The sequence below is a fragment of the Chiloscyllium punctatum genome, chromosome 18 (genome assembly GCF_047496795.1).
Source record: "Chiloscyllium punctatum isolate Juve2018m chromosome 18, sChiPun1.3, whole genome shotgun sequence".
NCBI classification, from domain to species: Eukaryota; Metazoa; Chordata; class Chondrichthyes; order Orectolobiformes; family Hemiscylliidae; genus Chiloscyllium; species Chiloscyllium punctatum.
The window spans coordinates 101,817,542-101,843,634 of NC_092756.1; the positions used below are offsets into that span (position 1 = coordinate 101,817,542).

Consider the following 26,093-nt stretch of genomic DNA (forward strand, 5'->3'; position numbering starts at 1 on the left):
GGCCAAAGCACCCCCTGAGCCCGACCCCATCCCCATTCCCCCCCACCCCCACCAGCCAGGGCTCTAGTATAACATTTGCCCGCGACTTCGTATCGCCCTGTGAAGGGGGCAACCCCTGGTGCTGCCATTGCTTAGCGCCGTCCGCGTCCACTCCCATCCCTTTGCTGTTCTGATGCATTTTGATTACTGCTCTCAGCGGGTCGAACATGTCCGTGTTTGGCGACGTCTCCGAGTCTCTCCGGCGGCCGGAGAGCTCCGGGCACTCGCTCCGGGACGATGTGATTCTGGTCGAGGTGGCCTGGGAAGTGACCAACAAAGGTAAGGAGGAACGTGGGCCGAGTGTCCTCTGCCAGGGAGCTGTGTGCTGCTGGGGTCAGTCTAACTGTCGCCAGCTCTATCTGTCTCTCTAGTTGGAGGCATCTACACCGTGATTCAAACCAAGGCAAAGGTCACCATTGACGAGTGGGGCGAGAATTACGTGATGATGGGACCATATTTTGAGCATAACGTGAGGACCCAGGTGGAGCTGGTTGAACCGCAGAATCCTGCCATCAAACGGACCATTGACTCCATGAACTCCAAAGGCTGTAAGGTACCAATGGGGAGAGGTCACACCCAGGAAAGTGGGTCCCGTTTCTCCAATTCAACTAGAGCCTGTGAGCACAAGCTCGCCTCTCTTAGCTCATTCCGTCCTTTTGTAAAGGAGCTAAAACGAAACACGTTATTATTACGAATACAACTTTTATAGAAACAAAAAAAAATTCCTGGAAAAGCTCAGTGGGCCAAGCAGCATCTGTGGAGAGAAGGTTCTGATCATGGAATAGTGTGGGTTGGATGAGTTTAAGATTGGTTTCACAGGTCAGTGTGACATCAAGGGCCTGTACTGTGCTGTAATGTTCTAAGGGTCATTCAACCTGAAACGTTAACTCTGGTTTCTCTCCACAGATGCTGCCAGACCTGCTGAGCTTTTCCAGCAATTTCAGTTTTTGTTTCTGATTTACAGCATCCACAGTTCTTTTGATTTTTACAGCTTTTATAGAGTGCCTTCAATGTGTGCAACATTTCTGTGGTGCTTCACAAGAAATTTTTTTAAAGAAAGCCACATCAAGATAAATCGCAATGATCTGAAGGAGATCTGAACTTGTAAATCTCGTGATAGTTTACACAAACTATCAAAATCTCTGCCTTGTCTGCTGACCTCCACCCTTATTGAACAGAGTGGATCATCATTGATTATCCAGGGCAGTGGTACTGGTCCTTGGAAGTTCCAAGGATTTTTAGTCAGATTATGGGCAGAGTCTTCACATTTTCATAGAGCCTCCTCTATTGTCTCCATTATTCAGATATACAGCACTGGTTGCAACTTTCCTGACAATAGTTTTTGTCAGCAAATAGTGATGTTTTCTGTAAAATTATACTTCACCCTTCCTCTAACTACTGATCCTTGTTGAAATTTATAACACCATCAAGCTGTATTGTCTGACTTTTACACTGAATGCTTTATTTTTATATTTTATCCTTTAGTGCTTTTTAAAATATATTTTTCTGACTCTATGACGATGCGTTCCAGCATGTAAAAATATTCAATTATCCGCACATTTTTTATTTGTTCATGGGATTTGGGTATTGCTTTGGGCCAGCATTTATTTTCCATCCCTAATTGCCCCTTGAGAAGGTGGTGTTGAGCTTCTTTCTTGAACTGCTGCAGTCCATTTGGAGTAGGAAGACCTATTATGAAGAGGGTTCCAGTGACACTGAAGGAATGGTGATGTATTTCCAAGTCAGGATGGTGGATGTCATGCAGGGGAACTTGCAGGTGACAGTGTTCTCCTGTCTCTGCAACTCTTGTCCTTCTAGATGGAAGTAGTCATGGGTTTGGGAGGTGCTATCTAAGGAGTCTTGGTGAATTTTTGTAGTTCTGTAGATGGTGCACACTGCCACTGCTGTGTCAATGGGTTGTCCATTTTTAAAAGTTGTTGGAGCTGCACCCATCCAGGCAAGTGAGGAGAATTTCACCATACTCTTGACTTGTGCCTTGTAAATGGTGGGCAAGCTATGGAGAGTTGGGAGGTAAGTTACTTGCTGCAGCATTCCTAGCCTACCTAGGATTTGATAATTGGTGATTCAGTGATGGTGATGCCATTGAATATCAAGAGCAGTGGTTAGAATCTTTGATTGGAGGTGATAATTGTTTAGCACAACTGTGGCATGAAGGTTACTTGTGAATTATCAGCTCAAGTCTGAATCCAGCCAGGGTCTGGTTGTGTATGGCTGTGGTTGGGGCTTCAGTATCTGAGGAATTGTGAATGGTGCCGAACCCTGTGCAATTATCAGTGAACATCCTCACTTGGTCAAATGCAGCCTTGATGTTTAAGGCTATCATTCTCGCCTCACTTTTGGAGTTCGGCTCTTTTGTCCATGTTTTAATTGAGGGTGTGATCAGGTCAGGAGCTGAGCGATCATGGCAGACCCCCAAGCTGAGCAACAGTGAGCAGGATTTTCCTTTACAAGTGTTCCATCTTAGTACTGTTGATGACACCTTTCATCATTTTCCAGATGTTTGATTGATTGAGTGAGTGTAGAGAGATGGAGTGGTAGTTGATTGGATTGGATTTATCCTGCTTTTTGTGGGCAAGGCTGACCTAGGCAGTTTTCCACATGGTCAGGTAGGTGCCTGTGTTGTCACTGTACTCGAGCTATTTGGCTTGTTCTGGAGTACATGTCTTCAGCGCTGTTGCAAGAATGTTGCCAGGACCCATAGCCTTTGCAGGTACCAAATCCTTCAGCTGTTTTGTGGTATCACATGGAGTGAATTAAATGGCTGAAGACTGGCATCTGTGATGCCTGGAACCTCTGGTGGAGGCACTTTGTAAATTGGAATATAGGGTTAAAAAGTCTTGTAATTATGCTAAATAGTTTTTACAAGCATTGATTATACTACACTTAAGTCCTATGTTTAGTCTTAGACTTAATTAGAATGTAATTTTAAAAATGTAGTGTATGGCGTGAATTCCCAGGACTAGGTCAGAGTTGGATTGTACAGCTGGTGAATAGGTAGATGGTGGAGGAAAGGTTTTATTTTCACATTCAGGGTGTTGGAAGCCAGGGGAAATTACTGAGAATAGGGTTACAGGTGAGGGAGATATGATGTGGGAGGCAGTTTCAAATGCTGGTGTCAAATGTTCAGAGGCTGTTGTGTACACCAAGATCAATGGCAGTTAGAACATGGAGGGTTGGAATATAAAAGCAGTGATGTGCTACTAAGACTTTACAAAGCTCTGGTTAGGCCCCATTTGGAGTACTGTGTCAAGTTTTGGTCCCCACACTTCAGAAAGGACATACTGGCACTGGAACGTGTCCAGCGGAGATTCACACGGATGATCCCTGGAATGGTTGGTCTAACATATGAGGAACGGCTGAGGATCCTGGGATTGTATTCATTGGAGTTTAGAAGATTAAGGGGAGACTTAATAGAGACGTACAAGATAATACATGGCTTGGAAAGGGTGGACGCTAGGAAATTGTTTCCGTTAGGTGAGGAGACTAGGACCCGTGGACACAGCCTTAAAATTAGAGGGGGTAAATTCAGAACAGAAATGCGGAGACATTTCTTCAGCCAGAGAGTGGTGGGCCTGTGGAATTCATTGCCGCAGAGTGCAGTGGAGGCTGGGACGCTAAATGTCTTCAAGGCAGAGATTGATAGATTCTTGTTGTCTCGAGGAATTAAGGGCTACGGGGGGAATGTGGGTAAGTGGAGTTGAAATGCCCATCAGCCATGATTGAATGGTGGAGTGGACTCAATGGGCCGAATGGCCTTACTTCCACTCCTATGTCTTATTGTCTTATGGATCTGGATTTCAGCTGAAGTTTAGAGCAGAAGTCAGAAATGTTAAGATATATGGTGGAGATTGGCTGACTGTCCTGGTGTGGGTAGAATGTGAGAGTTAAGTCCGAAGTCGAATAGTACCCAACATTTCACTGTGTTGTTCAGCCTGTGAGTAGTCCGTGATGCCGATTTGAGTTGGAATCAAGATACTACAGCATTGAATCTATGTTAAATAGGTGATTATTCTGTTCATCTTTTTGACAGAAGACATAATAGATCATTAGAGATAGGAGCAGAATTAGTCCATTCAGTCCGTCGAGTCTACTCTGCCATTCGATCATGGCTAATATGTTTCTCAATCCCTGTAACCCTAGATCCCCTTACCAATCAAGAACCTCTCTATCTCTGTCCTAAAGACACTCAATGACTTAGCCTCCACAGATTCACCAGTCTCTGGCTGAAGAAATTCCTCAGTTCTAAAAGGTCATGTCTTCACTCTGAGGTTATGTCCTTGGGTTCTGGTCTTTCATACTAGTGGAAACATAACTGTAACCATAGTGTTGTCATGAAATTCAGGCCAGTTACATTAGTTTAAAACCATCAGGCTCTGCAACCAAGTGAGGAAGAGTTTATTTGAAGAAGTTGCCAAAGATGGCAAAGATACCATGACATTTGAGTGACCTAGTTACCTTTACCATCAATGTAATCATCTATGTTCTGTGTATTGACTTGCTGAAAGAAGGCAGAGGGTGGTGGTTGATGGGAAATGTTCATTCTGGAGTTCATTTACCAGTGGTGTACCTCAAGGGTCGGTGTTGGGTTCACTGCTGTTCGTCATTTTTATAGACGACCTAGATTAGGGCGTAGAAGGGTGGGTTAGTAAATTTGCGGGTGACACTAAGGTCGGTGGAGTTGTGGATAGTGACGAAGGATGTTGTAGGTTACAGAGAGACATAGATAATCTGCAGAGCTGGGCTGAGAGGTGGCAAATGGAGTTTAATGCGGACTAGTGTGAGGTGATTCACTTTGGTTGGAGTAACTGGAATGCAAAGTACTGGACTAATGGTAAGATTCTTGGTAGTGTGGATGAGCAGAGAGATCTCGGTGTCCAGGTACACAGATCCTTGAAAGTTGCCACCCAGGTTGACAGGGTTGTTAAGAAGGCATACAGTGTTTTAGCTTTTATTAATAGAGGGATCGAGTTGCGGAACCATGAGGTTATGCTACAGCTGTACAAAACTCTGAGGCTGCACTTGGAGTATTGTGTACAGTTCTGGTCACCGCATTATAAGAAGGATGTGGAAGCTTTGGAAAGGGGGCAGAGGAAATTCACTAGGATGTTGCCTGGTATGGAGGGAAGGTCTTACGAGGAAAAGCTGAGGGACTTGAGGCTGTTTTCATTGGAGAGAAGAAGGTTGAGAGGTGACTTAATAGAGACATACAAGATAATCAGAGGGTTAGATAGGGTGGACAGGGAGAGCCTTTTTCCAAGAATGGTGACGGCGAGCACGAGGGGGCATAGCTTTAAATTGAGGGGTGATAGATATAGGACAGATGTCAGAGGTAGTTTCTTTACTCAGAGAGTAGTAAGGGTATGGAATACTTTGCCTGCAACGGTAGTAGATTCGCCAACTTTAAGTGCATTTAAGTCATCATTGGACAAGCATGTGGACGTACATGGATTAGTTAGGTTAGATGGGCTTCAGATTGGTATGACAAGTCGGTGCAACATCAAGGGCCGAAGGGCCTGTACTGCGCTGTAATGTTCTATGTTCTTGTAGACTGATATTGTCACCTTGGTGCCAAGGTATCTGCTCCAGGCAGTGTGTATTTCTTACAGAATAATGATGGACCAAACAAATTAATCTGGCACATAGCACCTTACACTTACCTTTAAATAAATTTGAAAGTTATGGTCTAGGAGAGATTACATCCTTTCAATGTCCCAAAGTGCTGTGCAGGCAACAATTAGTTTTGAAGAGTTGCCACTTTTCATTCAGCAAGGTCTAACAAACCATTGAGAGCTAAATGATCAGGTACTCTGTTTTGCTTATTGAAGAATAAATAGTGACCAGGCCATTTGGAGAACAGTTATTTGGAAAAGGACCTATTGGATCTTTACCCACCACCTGAGAGCAAATAGGACCTCCATTTATCTTCACATCTTTGATAGGGCAGCATTATCTCCAAATACTGTACAGTAATGTCAGACTGATTTGTAGGTTTAAATCCTGAAATTGAATTTACAGCATTTACGCTTGGACAATGCTCGTGTGCTCTATCATTAAAACTTATCTCCCTTGAGGAGGATGCAACATCAAATGTGGGCGGCACGGGGGCACAGTGGTTAGCACTGCTGCCTCACAGCGTCAGAGACCCGGGTTCAATTCCCACCTCAGGTGACTGTCTGTGTGGTGTTTGCACGTTCTCCCTGTGTCTGCGTGGGTTTCCTCCGGGTGCTCTGGTTTCCTGCCACAGTCCAAAGATGTGCAGGTTCGGTGAATTGGCCATGCTAAATTGCCCGTAGTGTTAGGTGAAGGGGTAAATGTAAGGGAATGGGTCTGGCTGGGTTGCGCTTCAGCGGGTCGGTGTGGACTTTCCACACCTGTAAGTAATCTAACAAATAATAAAAAAAAGTATTGAATCTTCAGGCAACAATGCAATATTTAAACCATCTGTTCTATTCCCCTCTGTCTGTACAGGTGTACTTTGGGCGATGGTTGATTGAAGGGAATCCTTGTGTTATTCTGTTTGATGTTGGAGCTACAGCTTGGAGCTTGGACCGTTGGAAAGCTGAATTGTGGGATTGTTGCTCTATTGGGATTCCCTGGTATGACAGAGAAGCAAATGATGCTGTCCTCTTTGGTTTTCTGATCACTTGGTTCCTGGGAGAGGTCAGTGAAATCCATGTCTATTATTTGATGGTAAAAATGATACAATGGTTACAGTACAGAAGGAGGCATGTCAATATGTGCAAATTAGTTGCAGTCCCTGTCTTTTCCCAAAACCTAGAGAATCCTTCATCCCTTCAGATGCTTATCCAATTCCTTTCAAACACGCAATTGATTCTACCTCCACACTCGGTGTATTTCACATCGTCTCCACTTGCTGTTTAAAGATAAAGTTCTTCCTCCTGTCTGTGTTGGTTCTTTTGCCAGTCGTGGAATATGTGTTGGATGGTCCTTGCAGGACTTGATACAGATGCTTGTACTGATTTGAATCTACAATAGTTCTTCACAGTACCTTAAACAAGTGATATGATACCAATTACAATACCGGGGTTATTGTGAAAAAAAACGTAAGGCTTGAGAGCAGAGGCAGACCATTCAGTCAATCGAGTCTGCTCTGCTTTTCAGTAAGATCATCAACTTTATTAGTAGTAGCTGGGAAGAGGTGGGATATGCACTAAAGCCAAAGTTGGGGAATGGTGGTGGTTTGGTCTTGCATAAAGGAGTGATAGGACCGATGAAGGTGCAGTGGCTCAGTGGTTGGCACTGCTGCCTTCCAGCCTCAGGTGAATGTGTGGCATTTGCACATTCTCTCTGTGTCTGCGTGGGTTTCCTCCGGGTGCTCCAGTTTCCTCCCACAATCCAAAGGTGTGCAGGTTAGGTGAATTGCCGGTGCTAAATTGCCCATAGTGTTCAGGGATGTGTGGGTTAGGTGCATTAGTCAGTGGTAAATCTAGAATAACAGGGTAGGGGAATGGGTCTGGGTGGGTTACTCTTTGGAGGGTCGGTGTGGACTTGTCGGGCCGAAGGGCCTGTTTTCACATTGTAAGAATTCTATGATTCTATGAAGGCAGAGTGTAGACAGAGAGAGAGAGGGAGATTTTAGGCAACAGAAGTGATGAATTATGATATGCCAGGGAAGAAGAAAAGCTGATAATAGGGACCGTAAGTAGGTAAGAGTGGGTTGGCTGTGATGACAAGGCCTGAGGTATTGGGTGGTTAAGGGACACGAGAGAAGGTGCTCAGACCCTAATATTATTGAACTCGATATTTTGTCCTGAAGATTGCAGGATCCCAAAATGGAAAATGGGATGCTGTTCTTCCAACTCGCATTGAACTTCATCGGAACATTGCAAGAAGCCTGAAGCACACACGTTGGCGAGGGAACTGGAAGCTAGGGATCATTTTTGTGGACAGAAGTAGGTGTTCTTCAAAATGGTTGCCTAAGTGCTGTTTCACTTTCCAAATATAGTGGAGACCACATTTGCAAGCAATAGACTACATAGCTTTACTGCTTCATCTGGAAGGTGTGGCTGGGGCCTCACTCCTATACACTCTCCCCTGTGATCCCCTCACCCCCAGAACCTGGTGCATATACCACCTTTTCCTAGCAGCTACTAATTCTGATGCAGGGTCTCTGCACTTAAAATATTAAGTTTTTTTTTCTCTCCACAGATGTTGTCATACCTGCTGAGTTTCTCCAGCAATTTCAGTTTTTGTTATTAATGCAGAAACTCAACTAATGTTCTGGAGAGCCAGATTTCAACCCTGCTGTATCAGATGGTGGACAATTTGAATTCAATAAAAATATCTTGAATTAAGAATATACTGTCACTTGTCGGGAAAAGCTACCTGGTTCACTAATGTTCTACAGAGAAGGAAATCTACCATCTTCAGTTGCTCTGGTCGACATGTGATATCAGACCCACAGAATGTGGTTGACTCTGAACTGCCCTTTGAAATATCCTAGTAAGCCACTTAGTTTTATCAATTGCTGCAAAATATCAACATGAAGTGAAATTGGCCAGACCACCTGGCAACGACCTAGGCATCAGAAAAGAACATAGTAAACGCAACCTGCAACTCAAACCCTGCAAAGTCGTCCTTAATGACATTGGTGCCAAAATTGGAAGAGATGTCTTGACCTGTCAAGCAACAGGCTGACGAAGTCATGCTTATAGAACTGTACCTTTCAAGAAAATATCCCAGACAAGACCATCGCCATCCCTGGATATATCCTGCCCCCTTGGCAGGGCAGACCAGCAGAGATTAGATCAGATCAGATCACTTACAGTGTGGAAACAGGCCCTTCGGCCCAACAAGTCCACACCGACCCGCCGAAGCGCAACCCAGCCAGATCCACTCCACTACATTTACCTTCACCTAACACTACAGGCAATTTAGCGTGGCCAATTCACCTAACCTGCACATTTTTGGATTGTGGGAGGAAACCCACGCAGACACGGGGAGAATGTGCAAACTCCACACAGAGAGTCACTGGGAATTGAACCCAGGTCTGTGGCGCTGTGAGGCAGCAGTGCTAACCACTGCCTGATATGGCAGAGGTAGCAGCACAATGTATGTTGTTGGGAGGGAGTCCTCAACATTAACTCCCATGAAGTCTGCTTGCATCAGGTTAAACATAGACAAGGAAACTTCCTGCTGATTACCAATAATGACTTCGCTCAGCTGCTGAATCAGTGCTCCTCCATGTTGAACAATACTTAGAGGAAGCTGTGAGGGTGGCAAAGGTGTAAAGTATATTTTGGGTGGGGAGTTTCAGTGCTGAAAGTGTGTTGCTGGAAAAGCGCAGCAGGTCAGGCAGCATCCAAGGAGCAGGAGAATCGACATTTCGGGCATCAGCCCTTCTTCAGGAATGAGGAAGAGAGCTTTTTCAAGGAAGGCATCCTTGTAAGAGGACTCGCAGTAGATTAACATCTTCGAGGAGAAAGTGAGGACTGCAGATGCTGGAGATCGGAGCTGAAAATGTGTTGCTGGAAAAGCGCAGCAGGTCCGGCAACATCCAAGGAGCAGGAGAATCGACATTTCGGGCATCAGCCCTTCTTCAGATTCCTGGAGAAGGGCTGATACCCAAAACGTCGAGTCTCCTGCTCCTTGGATGCTGCCTGACCTGCTGCGCTTTTCCAGCAACACATTTTCAGCTCTGATCTCCACCATCTGCAGTCCTCACTTTCTCTTGGGGAGTTTCAGTGTCCACCATCGAGAATGGCTTGGCAGCAGCACTATTGATTGAACTGGTTGGGTCCTAAAGGACATGGCTGCTAGACTGGGTCTGTGGCAGGTGGTGAGAGAACCAGCAAGAGGGAAAAACATACTTGACTTCATCCTCACCAATCTGCCAGTTACAAATGCATCTGTCCATGACAGTACCAGTAAGAGTGACCATCACACAGTTCTTGTGGAGATAAAGTCCTGCCTTCACATTGAGAATACCCTTCATCATGTTGTGTGGCAATATCACTGTGCTAAATGGAACAGACTTTGGACACATTTAGCAACTCAAGACTGGTGATTCATAAGATGCTGTGGACTGTTCGCAGCAGCAGCATACTTCAATAGAATCTGCAACTTCATGGCCTTGTGTGTCCCCTGCTCAACTATTACCATCAAGCCCCAGGGGATCAACCCTGGTTCAATGGAAAGTGCAGGAGGGCATGCCAGGGATGAGATGCCACCTCAGTCAAAATGTGTGGTGCTGAATAAGCACAGCCAGTGAGACAGCATCTGAGGTGCTGTGCTATTCTAGCATCACACTTCTTGACTCTGATCTCCAGCATCTGCACTCCTTACTTTCTCCATGAAATGTCACCTGGTGAAGCTACCAAACAGGACTACCTGTGTGTCAAACAGCAGTGACAAAGCTAAGCAACCCCACAACCAACGAAACAGATTTAATCTCGTCTTTCCTCTTATATGTGACAATGCTATATCTTGGAGAACTGTATTTTGTACTTCATTTTAATGAAGAAAGATTGAGATAGCAGTCTGCTCAAAGCCAGCGAACAGCTTGTGTGGTCTTAGGTGTTTTTTTGAAGTTGGAACAATACAAACAGCTGGATTGGATGAGGTCAGGCTCCCATAGAACCGGGGCTTTTAGCTTTAGTTTTCCGTAGTTACTGGGGTCTTGAAGCTGGATTTGGAAGATCTTATTCCTCTTTCCTGTTACAGCCAAAATCTGGAGTTCTCCTTCTGCTGCTCGAATTGCATGTGAGACAATCTATTTTACTTGATTTGTCTTCGCAAAAGGGTCTGTTTATGGGGTGTTACCATATTGGAACAGTTAATGACTAGAAGTTTATGTTATTTTGTTAAGCATTTAGATAGTGTTACAATTAAGACCATTCTTTCTTTTGTTTTTGTTTTATCTGTATTTTAACTGTAGTGTAAAAAATGAAATGTCTTTTCCTTAAAGTCAAGTAGTTTGACCAATCGAATTATATCTGGAACACAACACCTCACACTTAGCCTAGATGCTAACATTTTCTTATTTTAAAGATATCTTCTGAATATATTTTGAGGGGTTTTGATCTGGGTCTATAACACAAATCCAGTTGTGCTTAATGGTGGACAGTTAATCACTGGTAGAGGAGGCTCCAATATCCCCATCCTCAATGATGGAAGGGCCCACTTCATCAGTGCAAAAAACAAGACAGTAAGACTTACAACAATCTCAACCAGAAGTGCCGAGTGAATGATCCATCTTAGCCTCTTCCAGAGGTTCCCCAGCCTCACAGATATTAGGGATGGGCAATAAATGCTGCCTTGGCCAGTGTGCCCTCATCCCGTGAATGAATTTAAAAAACCCACTTAGGATGCATTTGGCATTGAGAGATGTGGAATAAAGAGGTAAACTGTGTTAAGCTACAGATCAATCATATTTTGAATGAATGGAGGCATTGAATAATTCACTCTAGTTCCTAAGCTGGAATAAACTGGTGAACGTTGGCGGGTTTACTCATACAGTGGCAAAGAGAGAAAGCCAGCAGGATCAGCTTAGGGAATTCCTGATGGTGGTGAACCCGGGAAAATAAACGGTTTAAAACTCAAACAATAAGCAGGTTAGAAAAATAATTGATGTAATGGGCTACTAGAAATTGGAATAAATGATTATACTGCAAAGCAACCTCTGTATTTCAGAGAAATGAATTAACAATTGCATTAAATATTAAAGGGCTTCAGGGAAAGAACAGCAAATGTGTCAAGTTGTAGATTATATACTAAGCTCATTGTGATCTATAGTCGGCTCATGTATCTCTGGTCTTTGATTCTATTTACCCAGTCTTTCTATGCACGTTTTGCAAATAATTCTGAGACATGCATGAATGACCACATTCTAAACAGGAGTGAATTATTTCCTTTAACCTCCCAAGTGCTGATATTGGGAAGAGCACATATTGCATAAGACTTGATGAGATTTAATGTTTAGAAAAAGTTTCTTTACTTGATTAAACCTGGTTTCTTTCCTGTTTAGTTTGTCTCTCAGTGTGAGGGGAACTGTCCATTTATCATCACTCACTTCCATGAATGGCTGTCTGGCGTTGGTTTGATTATGTGCAGATTCCGTAAGATCCCTGTAGCCACAATCTTTACGACACATGCCACATTACTGGGACGTTATCTCTGTGCTGGAAATGTCGACTTCTACAACAACCTTGCCTATGTGCGTAATAACCTTCCTAGTTTAATCAGTTAGAGATAACCCTCGATCTTGCAGGTACAATTTAAAAAAAGGAAGAGAATTTCAGACTACAATGAGAGTCGCGTATAATCGACAGCTATGAGACAAGTGGGCACATTGTTTTAGGTTTAGTAACCAATCAATAGTGCTAGATTAGTTCTTGTTTGAAATAGATATTTGTTAGTGAAAAGATTTGAAAGATGTAATGCACCTTAGAGATATGAAGCTAAACTACATTCAGCAATGATTTAAGTGAATGCTAGACGAAGTGGAAGGGCTGACTGACCCATTCCTGTTCCTTTGCTCTTAAGGTGCATAGACATTTATCTAATGGTGATCATAATGTGATTGATTTCAATGTTGAGCTTAACAGGAAGATGTGTGAGCATAGTTGACTGTAGATTAAAGTGAAGGTGACATTAATGATCTGAGACTGCCTGTAGTGAACTGAACTGTCAATGGATGTGATGGCAGAAACTGTGTGGGAAACTTTAAAAATATTTAATATAGTACAGAAACAGTTTAAACCCTTAAGAAACAAGAATTCTACTTGATTTTTAAAAAATCCTGCAATAGATGCCTAAAGAGATAAGAAAGAACAAACAGGTGAGTAGAACAGTCAAAATTCAAAAAGAAATGTTGGCAAGTTGTAAAGATACAAAAAACAACAGAGTGACCAAGAGTCCCAGATGTTTTTGTCAGAAGTATGAAACAGGAATACGGCAAGAAACTTGAGTATCAAAATTAACAAAGAAACCTTCCAAAACAAGACAAAGAGGTCATTGAGATCCTACAAGAATTGATAATGCTGACATTATCATGATAATATGGAAATGGCTGACATGTTTTAAGATCATTTTAAATCAAATTTAAGCAAAGGAAGAGTTGAATTTATTGAAAATATCAGGGTCAGATATTCACCAATACTATCATTTGTATAGTAACAGGTATGAGGAAAATTATGATATCCAACTGTGATAATTCCTTCAGGATGAGATTTTTTAAAAAAACAAAATAAAGTTAAAACATTACTCATGACCAAGCACTTAAAAATTCTTCTGATTTAGGGACAATGCCCTTGGACTGGAAAAATGCACTTTATTTTGAAAGATTGGGAGAATACCAGAAAATTATGGATCAGTTAGCTTAACATCTGTTGTCACGTTGTTGCTTACAGACTTGTATAAGAATAAGCTGACTGGACACAGCTTAAACTTTCAGCTGGTTGCAGAGAGACAGCATGAATTTATAAAGATATGTCGTGCCTGATGAATCAAATTGATTTTGTTGAAGAGGTGACTAAAGTAGTGTACAGGCAGTTGTCTTTCTGATGTTATTTATTTGCATGTCCAGAGGTATTCAATATCATCCTTCAAAATACACAATTAGCTAAAAGGCGCAGCCAGTAGAATTGAAAGGCTATTATTGCTCAGTATAGGAAATTGGCTGAGCATCAAAACACAGAGCAAGGATAACAGGCATTCTCATTAGAGAATGTAAGTGATGGGCCCTCAACTAATAGTTATAATTAAAGTTTTTTTTAGATTAGATTAGATTAGATTGCTTACAGTGTGGAAACAGGCCCTTCGGCCCAACAAGTCCACACCGCCCCGCCGAAGCGTAACCCACCCATACCCCTACATCTACATCTACCCCTTACCTAACACTAGGGGCAATTTAGTATGGCCAATTCGCCTGACCTGCACATCTTTGGAGTGTGGGAGGAAACCGGAGCACCCGGAGGAAACCCACGTAGACACGGGGAGAACGTGCAAACTCCACACAGTCAGTCGCCTGAGGCGGGAATTGAACCCGGGTCTCTGGCGCTGTGAGGCAGCAGTGCTAACCATTGTGCCACCGTGCCGCCCCTGATTATATACATTTGGAGTCACATATTCAATTATCTAATTTCTCCAGTCACCCAGCATTCCCTACACCTATGAGCCTTGCCATTCACACTAATAGGAACATACTGTCTCTGAACTCTCATTACCTCATTCTTAAAGGCTTTCCAGATCCCAACTTCCCTTTACCTGCAAATAGCTTCCCCAATCAACTTTTGAAAGTTCCTGTCTCATGCCATCAAAATTAGCCTTACTCTAATTTTGAACCTTAATTTGCTAATGCTATTCAGGAGGGTTTAAGTTATTCAGCAGGGGAATGGGAACCTAAAATTGTAGTTCCAGTGTCCAGGGGCTTGAGAGTAGTGAGGTCAGAAATATGGTTTCAAGATGCCAAGAGTTCACCAGCAAGCAGGAAGGTCGGTTGAAGTGTGTGTTTTTCAATGCCAGGAGCATCTAAAGTAAGGTGGGTGAACCGGCAGCATGGGTTAGTACCTGGAACTTTGACATTGTGGTCATTTCAGAGTCATGGGTAGAGCAGGGACAGGAATAGTTGCTGCAGGTTCTGGGGTTTAGATGTTTCAGTAAGAACAGAGAAGATGGCAAACGAAGGGAAGGTGTGGCATTGTTCATCAAGGACACGATTACAGTGGCAGAAAGGATGCTTAAGGAGTCGCCTACTGAGGTAGTATGGGCTGAGGTTAGAAACAGGAAAGGAAAGCTCACCCTTTTGGGAGTTTTCTATAGGCCTCCAAATATTTCCAGAAATGTAGAGGAAAGGATTGCAAAGATAATTCTGGACAAGAGCGAGAGTGACAGGGTAGTTGTTATGGGGGCCTTTTAACTTTCCAAATATTGGCTGGAAATACTATAATTCAAGTACTTTAGATGGGTTAGTTTTTGTTCAATATGTGCAGGATGGCAGACAAGCCAACAAGGGGCGAGGCCACCTTGGATGGTACTGGGTAATGAACCTGGCCAAGTGTTAGATTTGGAGGTAGGTGAGCACTTTGGTGATAGTGACCACAATTCGGTTATGTTTACTTTAATGATGGAAAGGGATAGGTATATAATGCAGGGCAAGAGTTAATTGCTGGGAGAAAGGCAATTATGCTGTGATTAGGCAAGATTTAGGATGCATAGGATGGGGAAGGAAACTACAGGGGATGGGCACAATTAAAATGTGGAGCTTATTCAGGGAACAGTTACTACATGTCCTCAATAAGTATGTACCTGTCAGCCAGGAAGGAAGTGGTTAAGCAAGGGAATTGTGGTTTACTAAAGAAGTTAAATCTCTTGTCAAGAGCAAGAAGAAGACTTCTGTTAGGATGAGACGTGAAGGCTCAGTTAGAGCGATTGAGAGTTACAGGTTAGCTAGGGAAGACCTAAAGAGAGCTAAGAAGAGCCAGGAGGGGACATGAGAAGCCTTTGGCAGGTAGGATCAAGGAAACCCTAAAGCTTTCTATAGGTATATCAGAAATAAAAGAGTGACGATAGAAAGATTAGGGCCAATCAAGAATAGTAGTGGGAAGTTGTGCTTGGAGTCAGAAGAGATAGGAGAAGCACTAAATGAATATTTTTCATCAGTATTCACGCTGGAAAAAGACAATGTTGTCGAGGAGAATACTGAGATACAGGCTATTAGGCTAGATGGGATTGAGGTTCACCAGGAGAAGGTGTTAGCAATTCTGGAAAGTGCGAAAATGGATAGTCCCCTGGGCCAGATGGGATTTATCCTAGGATTTTCTGGGAAGCCAGGGAGGAGATTGCAGAGCCTTTGGCTTTGATCTTTGTTGTCATTGTCTACAGGAATAATGCCAGAAGACTGGAGGATAGCAAACGTCCCCTTGTTCAAGAAGGTAAAAACAATGACTGCAGATGCTGGAAAACCAGAGTCTCGATTCGAGTGGCGGTTGATGTGTATATGGATTTCAGTAAGGCGTTTGATAAAGTTCCCCATGGGAGGCTATTGCACAAAATATGGAGGCATGGGATTGAGGGTGTTCTGCCAGTTTGGATCAGAAATTGGCTAGCTGAAAGAAGACAGAGGGTGGTGGTTGATGAGAAGTGTTCATCCTGGAGTTCAGTTACTAGTGGTGTACCACAAAGATCTGTTTTGCGGCCACTGCTGTTTGTCATTTTTATAAATGACCTTGAAGAGGGTGTAGTAGGATGGGTTAGTAGCTTTGTGGATGACAGTAAGGTTGGTGGAGTTGTGGATAGTGCTGAAGGATGTTGTAGGTTACAGAGTGACATAGATAAGCTGCAGAGCTGGACTGAGAGGTGGCAAATGGAGTTTAATGCAGAAAAGTGTGAGTGATTCACTTTGGAAAGAGCAACAGGAATGCAGTGTACTGGGCTAATGGTAAGATTCTTGGTAATGTAGATAAGCAGAGAGATTTCGGTGTTCATATGCATAGATCCCTGAAAGTTGCCAACCAAGTTGATATGGTTGTTAAGAAGGCATACAGTGTGTTAGCATTTATCAGTAAAAGGATTGAGTTTTGGAGCCATGAGGTCATGTTGCAGCTGTACCAAACTCTGGTGCAGCTACATTTGGAATATTGCGTACAGTTCTAGTCACCGCATTATAGGAAGGATGTGGAAGCTTTGGAAAGGGTTCAGATGAGTTTTACTCTGATGTTGCCTGTTATGGATGGCAGTTCTTATGAGGAAAGGCTGAGGGACTTGAGGCTTTTTTTGTGAGAGAGAAGAAGGTTGAGGGGTGACTTAATTGAGACATATAAGATAATCAGAGGGTTAGATAGAGTGGATAGTGAGAGCCTTTTCCCTTGAATGGTGATGGTTAGCACAAGGGGACATAGCTTTAAACTGAGGGGTGATAGATGTAGGACAGAAGTCAGAGGCAGTTTCTTTACTCAGGGAGTAGTAGGGGCGGGGGACGCAATGCCTGTAACAATAGTAGATTCGCCAACTTTAAGGACTTTTAAATGGTCATTGGATAGACATATGGATGAAAATGGAATAGTGTAGGTTAGATGGGCTTCAGGTTGGTTCCACAGGTCGTCACAACATACTGGGCCGAAGGGCCTGTGCTGCTCTGTAATGGTCTATGTTCTATCCTTTTCCATAATTGTTCTAAAACTAATAGAATTATGATCACTTGCCCCAAAGTGTTCCCCTTCTGACACCTCATTCACTTGCCTTACCTTATTTCCCAACAAAAGGTCAAGTATTGCGCCTTCTGTAGTAGATATATCCATGTAGCCTTACATCAGTGGTGGGTAAGTTTTTGGAAGGGATTCTGAAGGACAGGATTTACATGTATTTACATCCATGATTAAACTTCCACAGCCTTCTGGGATAGATAATTTCAAAGGTTCACAACCCTCTAAATTAAGAAATTCCTCTTAATCTCAGTCTTAAATAGCTTCACCTCTGTATTGAGATTAGTTCCCCAAGTTCTAAAGTTTCCAGCCAAGAGAAACATTCTTTCTACATTCACCCTGTAAAGTTCTTTAAGAATTTTGCAAGTTTCAGTGAGATCATAATGTAATTTACTTGTTGGTTATCTTTACTTCCTTATTAGCAAATCTTGAAAAAATTATTTCACTTTCTCATATTAAGACTGAAGCAAACTATTCTGGATTCCTTTGTGTTCCTTGAGAAAAATACAGGGTATGAATGATTATGTTTTTCAAGGAACTCACTGGTGTTCACTTTATGGGCATTAGTGCATTGATGAACTCCACATGATGGTGACACGGATGGTCTTTCTTTTAGTTTGATGTAGATCGTGAAGCAGGAGAGAGGCAGATTTACCACCGATACTGCATGGAACGTGCTGCTGTTCATTGTACTCATGTCTTCACAACTGTGTCGGAGATTACAGCAGTGGAAGCAGGATACCTACTCAAATGCAAACCTCGTGAGTGAAATTTAGGAATTTTAGGAAGACTTCTACTGTGCCTTTAAATGATTGAAGTTGTAGGCTGTCCTATTGCCATGTAATACAATAAGCCTTTATCATCTTGTGTCAATTCCTCTGATAATAGCTCTATCCATCTTCTTTAGAAAACCCTTACTCAAAGTTACAACCACTTTCTCCCTGACTGTGAGGTGCTTTATCTCTCCTTACCTTTGACACAATTAATCGTCCTCTTCCAATGTTATTCCCCCCAGAGGACAGATCCGTTAGATTGTCTTGTTTTTACCCCTACCTGTGAGATCTGTAGCAGCCTTGAAATTGTTTCCCTGGATGTAGGTTGGCTCCTGAACCCAGTAACTTGTGGAATTAAAGCTGTAAATTCAGGAAGAGTAACAGAATTATGAAAGTCCCATCACAGCATTGCTATGTTAATTATTCCTTAGAGCTTCTGCCTTTAATATTCAGTTCCATTTTCTTCAATAGATGTTGTGACTCCAAATGGACTGAATTTGAGGAAGTTCTCTGCAGTGCATGAGTTTCAAAATTTGCACTCCAAGAGCAAGATGCGGATTCAGGAGTTTGTGAGAGGCCATTTCTATGGGTAAGACGATGAGTTTTTTTAGTCAGACTGATGTATTGTTCTCAACAAAAGCAAGTTTGTGCCTGCGAGTGCCAGTGAGGGATCTGGCAGGAATTTAATCACGTTATTTTGCTCCTACTACATATCCTGGAAGAATTTGCTGTTTTGTATTGATCTAAATTTATGAACCAATATGGTTGCTCAAATATAATGCTAGTCTGCTTATTATTTTATGTTATAATTGATTATATGAAAACTTTGAACCTCATTAGAAAATAATCTAATAATCTCATTAGGCTTTGAGTATTGTTCTAGGTTTTATGCCACTACTAACTTATCTCCAACCTTTTACTCTGTCAGACACCTTCGTAGTGATATCACGTATCCTTTCTTGTGTCCTCATGATTCATAATTGCTTTCTTTTATCCCTGATATTAGCTGGGCGAACTTAATTTCCCCTCATCACTGTAATATTCTTGCTGTACTGTGTATTATATGAAGATGGAGTTTCAGGGATGTAAAGCAGGCTTAAAATTTAAATGGGAGTAGTTGTAAAAATTAAACAGAGGCATTGACCCTGAGAAGTGAATTAAAGAAAGCAGCATTGATTCCTAACATGGATTGCATGATGCACAAGCTTTCAGTCTAAGACTCAGTTAAGACCAAACCTGAGGACAGTTCTGAAGAAGAGTCATACCACACTCGAAATATTAACACACACTGTCAGACCTGCTAAATTTCTCCAGCTCTTTGTTTTTATTTATTCTTTGTCAATCTTAACACTTCTCCCTTGGTTTTGACTTTTCCTGATGTCAGATTTGAAATTCATCTACCACTCTCGGGATAGGTCATCTCCTTCCTCACTTTTTGATTGTATTGAAAAGTGTTTTGAGACCTACAGAAGGACTGTTCTGGTTTTGCTAATTCATCTCTGTATTTTCAGAATTTTTTATTTTGATACTTGATTTTTAATCATAGCGTAATAACTAGCCCAGCACCGGGCTCTTCCCACCTTGTTATTAAATTTTAAACAATTCTGATCTTGATTCTTCCTAGTCATTTGGATTTTGACCTGGATAAGACTGTCTATTTCTTCATTGCTGGGCGATACGAATTTACCAACAAAGGTGCAGATTTATTCCTGGAAGCATTAGCACGTCTCAATTATCTCCTCCGGGTAATTTATCTGTTTTCATATTTTTAAACTTGGATTCTGAATGTATTATTTTGCTAGAGATTGGAGAAGGAAGAGACTCTGTCATCTCGTATGGTTTGTGGTTCACTCTGTCCTTTAATTATTCTTTTAGGAAGTTTTGTTGTTAAAGCTAATTTGCTAGTAGTGGTAGAGGTTGTTCTTGTAATAAGATGCTGAATTGTACAGTTCAGGAGTGTCCATAGTTGGTTTATATGTGCACATTGACTGATTGAGAGAGGCTGTTGCGCTTGATGCCATTGGGATGATTTTAAGTACAAATCATGAGATCAAAGGCCTGGAGTAATTCTCCAGAGATGTGTTCAACTCCTCTCATGACAGCTAAAGGAAATTAGAAATTGATTCATAATAACTGAAGAATAAAAACTTAGTCTCATTAATGGTGACCACAAAACAGCAGATTGCCATGAAAATCCATCTTATATGTATGATGTTCTTTAGGGGCGAAGAAATTGCCATCTTTACCTAGGCTGTGATTCCAGGCCCACAGCAATGTGGTTGACTTTTAAGTATCCTCTGAAATGGCCAAGCAAGCCACTAAGTTGGAACAGATTATCATAAAAAAAGTTAAAAAAAATTGGACTGATGAACTATCATTGATCTGGGTACCAGAAATGACAGAAGCAAATGATTCTCAGTTGCCTCTGCAAATGCTCAGCACCAACATCTGGGGATGTGCTAGAATTGTTGAGCTGTTCCATAAACTGACAATTAGCAAGGCCTCTTATTCTTCTAAACCCTTAAAGTTATATAGTACGCTTATATAGTACGCAAACAGGTCCTTTGGTCCAACTCCTTTGCGCCGACCAGACATCCCAATGTAACCCTGGTCCCGTTTACTAGTATTTGGCCCATGTCAATCGAAACTCTTGCCATTCATATCCCCATCCAATTGCCTTTTGAATGCTCGAATTCAACTCGCTGACTCCGCTTCCTCTGGCAGCTTGAAGTCCATGCACCACCCTCTGTGTGAAAATGTTACACCTTTGGTCATAGAGTCATAGAGATGTACAGCATGGAAACAGACACTTCGGTCCAACCCGTCAATGCCGACCAGATATCCCAACTCAATCTAGTCCCACCTGCCAGCACCCGGCCCATATCCCTCCAAGCCCTTCCTATTCATGTACCCAATCAAATGCTTCTTAAATGTTGCAATTGTACCAGCCTCCACTACGTCCTCTGCCAGCTCATTTCATACACGTACCACCCTTAGTGTGAAAAAGTTGCCCCTTAGGTCTCTTTTATATCTTTCCTCTCTCACCCTAAACCTATGCCCTCTAGTTCTGAAGTCCCCAGCTCCAGGGAAAAGACTCCAGGGAAAATATTCCAACAGTGGCCTAACTAATGTCCTGTACAGCTGCAACATGACCTCCCAACTCCTGTACTCAATACTCTGACCAATAAAGGAAAGCATACCAAACGCCTTCTTCACTATCCTATCTACCTGTGACTCCACTTTCAAGGAGCTATGAACCTGCACTCCCAAGGTCTCTTTGTTCAGCAACACTCCCTAGGACCTTACCATTAAGTGTATAAGTTCTGCTAGGATTTGCTTTCCCAAAATGCAGCACCTCGCATTTATCTGAATTAAACTCCATCTGCCACTTCTCAGCCCATTGGCCCATCTGGTCCAGATCCTGTTGTAATCTGAGGTAACCCTCTTCACTATCCACTACACCTCCAATTTTGGTGTCATCTGCAAACTTACTAAGTGTACCTCTTACGCTCGCATCCAAATCATTTATGTAAATGACAAAAAGTAGAGGACCCAGCATCGATCCTTGTGGCACTCCACTGGTCACAGGCTTCCAGTCTGAAAAACAACCCTCCACCACCATCCTCTGTCTTTTACCTTTGAGCCAGTTCTGTATCCAAATGGCTAGTTCTTCCTGTATTCCGTGAGATCTAACCTTGCTAATCAGTCTCCCATGGGGAACCTTGTCGAACGCCTGACTGAAGTCCATATAGATCACATCTACTGCTCTGCCCTCATCAATCTTCTTTGTTACTTCTTCAAAAAAACTCAATCAAGTTTGTGAGACATGATTTCCCACGCACAAAACCATGTTGACTATCCTGAATCAGTCCTTGCCTTTCCAAATACATGTACATTCTGTCCCTCAGGATTCCCTCCAACAACTTGCCCACCACTGAGGTCAGGCTCACCGGTCTATAGTTCCCTGGCTTGTCCTCACCACCCTTCTTAAACAGTGGCACCACGTTTGCCAACCTCCAGTCTTCTAGCACCTCACCTGTGACTATTGATGATACAAATATCTCAGCAAGAGGCCCAGCAATCACTTCTCTAGCTTCCCACAGAGTTCTTGGGTACACCTGATCAAGTCCTGGGGATTTATCCACCTTTAACCGTTTCAAGACATCCAGCACTTCCTCCTCTGTAATCTGGACATTTTGCAAGATGTCATCATCTATTTCCCTACAGTCTATATCTTCCATATCCTCTTTTTTAAATCTTGCCCTCTCACCTTAAACCTATGACCTCCAGCTTTGGTCTCCCCCGCCTTGGGCTGTTTACCCTATCCATGCCCCTCACGAATTTATCGACGTCTATAATGTCACCCCTCAGCCTCCAATGCTCCAGGGAAAATAGCCACAGCCTGTTCAGTCGCTCCCCATAACTCAAACCCTCCAGTCCTGGTAATATCCTTGAAAATATTTTCTGCACTCTCTCAAGTTCAGCAACATCCTTCCTACAGAAGGGCAACCAGAATTGCGCGTAATATTCTAAAAGTAGCCTCACTAATGTCCTATACAGCTGCAGCATGATATCCCAACTCTTATTGGGGGGGCGGGGGGGGGGGGGGAGCAGGCAAGCATCTCCTTCACTATTCTGTCTACTTGTGATTCCACTTTCAAGCAACTGTGCATCTCTTTCTTTGTTTGGCAACACTCCCCAGGGCCCTACCACTTATTGTATAAGTCCTGCCCTGATTTGTCTTATCAAAATGCAACATCTCGCATTTATCTAAATTAAACTCTATCAGCCACTAATTGGTCCATCTGATCAAGGTCCTTCTGTACTCTGAAATAATCTTCTTCATTATCCACTACATCATTTATTTTGTTAGCCATGATGTGGAGGTGCCAGTATTGGACTGGAGTCAACAAGGTCAGCAGTCACATGACACCAGGTTATAGTCCAATAGGTTTATTCAAAATCACAAGCTTTTGGAGTACTGCTTCTTCGTGAAATCTCTTCGCCAGACAAAGGAGCAGTGCTCTAAAAGCTAGTGATTTCAGATAATGCTAATCTGGTGTCATGTGATTTCTGATCTATTTTGGTGACATTTGCAAACTTAATAACCATATCTCCTATATTCACATCCAAATCATTTATATAAATGATGAAAAGTAGTGGATCCATTATTGATTCTTATGGCACACCACTGGCCACAGGCCTCCAGTCCAAAAAGCAACCCTCTACCTCCTCTCTGTATCCTACCTTCAAGCCAAATTTGTATTCATATGGCGAGCTCCCCCCAATCCCACGTGATCTAAGCTTACTAACCAGTTTACCATGTGGAACCTTGCCAAAGGCCTTGCTGAAGTCCATATAGACAACATCTGCCACTCTGCCTTCATCAATCTTCTTTGTCACCTCTTCAAACAACTCAATCGAGTTAGTGAAATGCAATTTCCTACACAGAAAACCATGTTGACTACCCCTAATCAGTCCTTGCTTTTCCAAATGTATATAAACCACGTCCTTCAGAACCCCTCCAACAACTTGCTCACCATTGACGTCCGGCTCACCGGTCTGTGGTTTCCTGGCTTTTTCTTCCCACCTTTCTCAAATAGTGGCACCACATTAGCCAATCTTCAGTCTGCTGTCACCTCGGCCCTGGCTGTTGATACAAATACCTCAGCAAGGGGCCCAGCTACCTCTTCCCAAGTTTCCCACAAAGTTGTACGAAGCAATCTTTTCCCCTCTCACCTAAAACCCATGCCCCTCTAGTTTTGGACTCCCCCACCCTGGGCAAAAGACCTTGTCTATTCACCCTATCCATGTCCTTCATGATTTTATAAACCTCTATGTCACCCCTCAGTGTCTGACACTCCAGAGAAAGTAGCCCGAGTCTATTCTTCCTCTTCCTATAGCTCAAACCTTCCAACCCTCTTTAATACAAACTCTTTTCATGATTTGTAACACCTGGAAAGTCAAGGGCACCAGAAGCATGGGAACACTATCCCTTCCATCCTGAACTAGAACTAAATTGATTGTTCTTTCAGTTTGCCTTGATCAAAACCTTGCAACTCCCTCCCTGACAGTGCTTTGGGTTTACCCAGAATGTGGCCTGAAGCAGTTAAAGAATGCGCTTCTTCACCACCTGTTTCAGGGCACTTAGGAATAGGCACCAAATTTTGGTCTTATTGCTAAAACTTCCATTCCATGAGCAAATAAAAAAATAAGGTGAATTAGAATATATTTGTCTGCAGAGAATTTGTGTTCTGTTCACACTTGAGTGGTTGGGCTGGGTTTTATTGTTGTTAATCTTGAGCTGAAATAATGAATATCATCAGATCATATCTCGAAGTACATTTTGTGCTGTTGCCATTTTTTCATCCTAGAAATTGTGAGAATGCTGAAATGCTTGCAACATTTGTCTAAATTGCCAGTAATGAAAAGTTTTCTCATTGGTTTTACGTGAATGACTCATTTTAAAAATATCATTTTTTGCAGACTCATCAAAGTCGTGTGACGGTGGTTGCATTCTTCATTATGCCTGCACGAACCAACAACTTCAATGTAGAGACGTTGAAAGGGCAGGCAGTTCGTAAACAGTTGTGGTGAGTAGCTTCAATGGTAAGGAGTTGACTGAAATGTTGATATAACTTACAAATTGATGATAGTTGCAGCCAGGTGAAGTTTGTTCACACTCTGGGGCTCCCTTTCTCCTTTTAAGTCTGCCATGATCACATGTCTTCTCAAAATACTAACCCGTCACCCCGTCATAGACTTGTAGCGATGTACAGCATGGAAACAGACCCCTCAGTCCAACTCGTCCATGCCGACCAGATATCCGAAATAAATCTCGTCCCAATTGTCAGCACTTGGCCCCTCTAAACCCTTCCTATTCATATACCCATCCAACTGTTTTTTAAATGTTGTAATTGTACCAGCCTCCACCACTTCCTCTGGCAGCTCATTCCATACACACCACACCCTCTGTGTGGAAACGTTGCCCCTCTGTTCCGTTTTAAATCTTTCCCCTCTCACCTTAAACCTATGCCCTCTAGTTCTGTTCTGGACTTACTGAGAACCTTGATTAATTTGTAATTAGCAAGTCCGTTCCCATTTTTTCCTGAAATTTTGGGTCTTTTCAAGTTAGGTTTCAGCACCTGCCAATGTCACAAATTACATCCAATGTGAGTTTTACAAAATTAAACATTCCATTGCAGTAACTTTGATTGTGGACTAAGATGAAAAAAAGAATTTGAAAACCAAGGATTGTGGAAAGGTTTACTGCATGTTTAAAGAGCAGGTTAATGACGTTCTAAGTAAGTACTATTTTACATAACTGTTTGCTCAACCAGTGGAGGACACTATTACAGGAGCTGGAGTGTGAGAGAACGGAGAATCAGCGGCAGCAAGGAGCTAATTATTCTGTGGGCGCATGACCAGTTGTTTATAACAAAGGTCTTCTGCCTGCCAACAGCTATGTGATTAGCTCCCTGAACCCATAACTGAGCACACACTTTCCTTCTGGCTTCACAGAATTTCCCAGAAATCAGAGGGAACCAAGCACCTGGTGAGAGGGAAGATTTGAAGAAAGTCAGTAAAATAAAAAATGTGCGTGAGAGATTAATGAGATTAATCTCATTAATTTCTCCAGGCCTGAGAATCTACTAAAGGAACTGGCTTTGGAAATATTGGATGCATCTGTGGTCGTTTCTAAAATTCTATAGACTCTGGAGAAATTCCTATAGATTGGGGAATGGCAAATGTAATTCCACTATTTTAGAAAGGAAAGAGAGAAAGTATGGCGATTCATAGACCAGCTTGACTAACATCAGTAGTGGGACAAATGCAAGCACCTGTTATAAAAGACATGGAGTCATAGAGCATGAAGACAGGCTCTTTGGCTCAAATTGGTCCATGCCGGAGTGATAACAGAATGCTTGGAAAGCATTAACTGGGTTAGAAAAACTTAATGAAGGTATATGAACCAGAAGTTATGCTTAACTGCTGGAGTTTTGAGAATGTAACTAGAGTAGATAAGGAAAAAACAATTTTTGAGCAGATTTGTAGCTCAGGTTGAGGTTCAGGTTGTAAGCTTGCTGAGCTGTCAGGT

General features: G+C 42.5%; 1 protein-coding gene across 1 annotated transcript in view; it reads left to right on the forward strand.

Moving 5' to 3' along the window:
- The first annotated feature begins 206 nt into the window (after positions 1-206).
- LOC140489132 (glycogen [starch] synthase, muscle-like) overlaps positions 207-26,093 on the forward strand; it is a 92,584-nt gene continuing 66,697 nt past the window's right edge. Inside the window, exons 1-8 of the mRNA XM_072588367.1 lie at positions 207-318; positions 411-592; positions 6,529-6,720; positions 12,047-12,235; positions 17,839-17,983; positions 18,467-18,584; positions 19,620-19,740; positions 24,482-24,588. Of these exons, the coding sequence (XP_072444468.1) occupies positions 207-318; positions 411-592; positions 6,529-6,720; positions 12,047-12,235; positions 17,839-17,983; positions 18,467-18,584; positions 19,620-19,740; positions 24,482-24,588 (1,166 nt within the window). The remainder of the gene's footprint in view (positions 319-410; positions 593-6,528; positions 6,721-12,046; positions 12,236-17,838; positions 17,984-18,466; positions 18,585-19,619; positions 19,741-24,481; positions 24,589-26,093) is intronic.